This window comes from Gadus chalcogrammus, chromosome 9, assembly GCF_026213295.1.
Source record: "Gadus chalcogrammus isolate NIFS_2021 chromosome 9, NIFS_Gcha_1.0, whole genome shotgun sequence".
NCBI classification, from domain to species: domain Eukaryota; kingdom Metazoa; phylum Chordata; class Actinopteri; order Gadiformes; family Gadidae; genus Gadus; species Gadus chalcogrammus.
In genome coordinates, this window is record NC_079420.1 from 1,262,253 (window position 1) to 1,264,752 (window position 2,500).

The following is a 2,500-nucleotide window of genomic DNA, read 5'->3' on the forward strand; positions in this document are numbered from 1 at the left end:
GAGGTGCAGCAGCTCTTCACAACACTGCTAAAACATCTAAGTGGCTGTGACCCATTTCGGCTCAATAGAATAAAAAGGTAGAGAGACAAAGAGAGCTGAAGAAAGAGAAAGATGCAAGGGAGAGCCCACGGGGGGGTTGGGGGCTGGTGGGGGGGGGGGGGGCTCTCTTCCCCAGGGTCAAGGCCCTCATTACTACATCCAACAGAGCAGTGTGAGGGCTGTGTGTCCTGTGTTCTGATCTTTGTGTCATCATTAGTGGTGGACTTTGAAGATTTCGCAAAGAAAAAACAAAATGCTATTTATTAGAGCATGTGTGCTGGGGTTGCCATGCTACGGAAACTTATCTTTATGTTTAGCTTTTTTGTACATAACAATCTTATCCAATACCTAAGGGTTGCTTTAGGGAGTGAGAACCTGGGCTGTTCCTCTTATAATCTCTGTAAAAGTGTTCGTCGTAGCAGTCGTCGTGTTCCTGTGTAGAATATAAATATTACTAATGATGATAACGGTGCTAATTTGTTACACTCACACTGGGGAGGGTCACAGGGTTGCTAAAAAACTGTGACGGAAAGGTCATAGTTTCGTTGCCATTGGGTCAACAACAACCTCTGAGAAACACCTTGCCCCGGCCCTGGACCACGGAGCCCCCACCTCGGGTGGAGCAGACCCGCGGCTCCGTGGTGACGTAAGACGGACAGGGGGTGGGCTCCTACCTCCAGGGCTGTGGACCTCTTCCCCAGCAGCTGTTCGATGTTCCTGGCCGCTCTGGCCACCAGCTCCTCTGCGTCGTTCTGCTCCACAGTGTACAGGTTTTGGTTTGCCAAAAAGATCTGCAGACACGGGCAAATGTGGGGAAGACAAAACGCTGATTCATGACTTTTTGAAAAATGTAGCATTCCCAGGACCGCCCGTAGAAAAAGTAAGAACAGAGAAAGAAAGACCTGCAGACAGAAACAACGGAAAATAAGATGCTGTATGCTGGTACCTGTGTCAGGCTCTTGCCAGCGCTCGCGGTGTCGGCCAGGCTGACCAGCTCTCGCTGCATCTGATCCACCCAATCTTTAATCCTGTTGGGTGAAACAAAAGACCCGATGATTAGAAATAAAACCTCAACCGTCAGAGCCAGAGAGCACAAAGGAACACCATTGATCGAGCCAATCGTCCTCTCTGACACAGTGCACGTCGGTTCATCCGTGTAACGCACCGTCACAGCGAGGGAGAGAAACAAAAAACACCAAAGTCAAAATTAATGACTTCCATTGGTTAATCATGACATCTAACAGCCAATCCTGTGTGTCACTGAGAACAAACGCCATGCGATGCCACCCAAGGACAATGGTGTCGCACGGTTGAATGACGACCCCTCCGCCGCACCACACCACAGTGTAGCTCAAATACAAACACACCTAGTGGTGACAAGCCAACAGGTGTGATGCGATGACAGCGATGTGAGCCGACACGCTCATGTGTAAATGGAGGTGGGAAGCGAGACACTGGGACCATGTGATCCTCTACATATCAAACAGCTCCAGAGACAGCAGTCTTTTCATTAGACGCTAGGCCTCTGGGCCCCACTAACCTTCATCTAAGTGGATTAGACTGTTCTTGTGATCATCCTCTCTCTCTGAAATCAGCTTGTCAAGACATCCTGACACATGTCATTACATCCCAATACGCCATGGCTGCGTCCACAACGCCAGGTATTTGATCATCGCAGGTGACAGCCGTTTGGATTGGTGTCAGAATTCATGGATCGGGTTGAAATTTGTTATGGTTTTAGCGCACTCAAAAAGACAACAGAACCTAGGCAACGGCGGCCTTAAATTGTCAATCGAGTCGGGAAACGTTTCAAAGTCCTTTTTGCATAAATCATACTATAAAGCCGCTCGTTGAGGTGCACGTAATTAGGATGGGGAGAGAGGGGATAGCAGAGCATTCGCCATGCAGCTTTTGTTTCAGTCGGAAACCCATGCTCATATGGATACGGGAGATACCTACTGAGATTGATTCTGAATGCACTATAGGTGCTATTGTGATTTATTGCTATTTGGTTCCACATATATCCACGTTAGCTACGAGAGGCATAAGAAGAATACAGGCAAAGGGTGTGCCGATGCATAAATTGTCACAAAATCGAAACTGCAAAGGTAACACATGCGTGTGCGCACACACACACACACACACACACACACACACACACACACACACACACACACACACACACACACACACACACACACACACACACACACACACACTCACACACACATACACACACACACTCGCACACACATACACACTGGGCAAGGGATAAGCAAAGGGCTGGGACTGGATACAGATTCATCAATTGGCATGCATTCTCACCAACCCCGGACTGAGCCGCGAGCCTATAGGACACAGCCATGACACACACGCAAGCACTCACACACGCACGCACGCACGCACGCACGCACGCACGCACGCACGCACGCACGCACGCACGCACGCACGCACGCACGCA

At 49.4% G+C, this 2,500-nt stretch overlaps 1 protein-coding gene across 1 annotated transcript in view; it reads right to left on the reverse strand.

Annotated features, from left to right (window-relative positions):
• The window catches only part of LOC130388878 (voltage-dependent calcium channel subunit alpha-2/delta-1), a 62,405-nt gene that overhangs the window by 54,273 nt on the left and 5,632 nt on the right, over window positions 1-2,500 (reverse strand). Inside the window, exons 2-3 of the mRNA XM_056598443.1 lie at window positions 986-1,067; window positions 714-830 (exon numbers count right to left, since the gene is read on the reverse strand). Coding sequence (XP_056454418.1) covers window positions 714-830; window positions 986-1,067 — 199 coding nt within the window. The remainder of the gene's footprint in view (window positions 1-713; window positions 831-985; window positions 1,068-2,500) is intronic.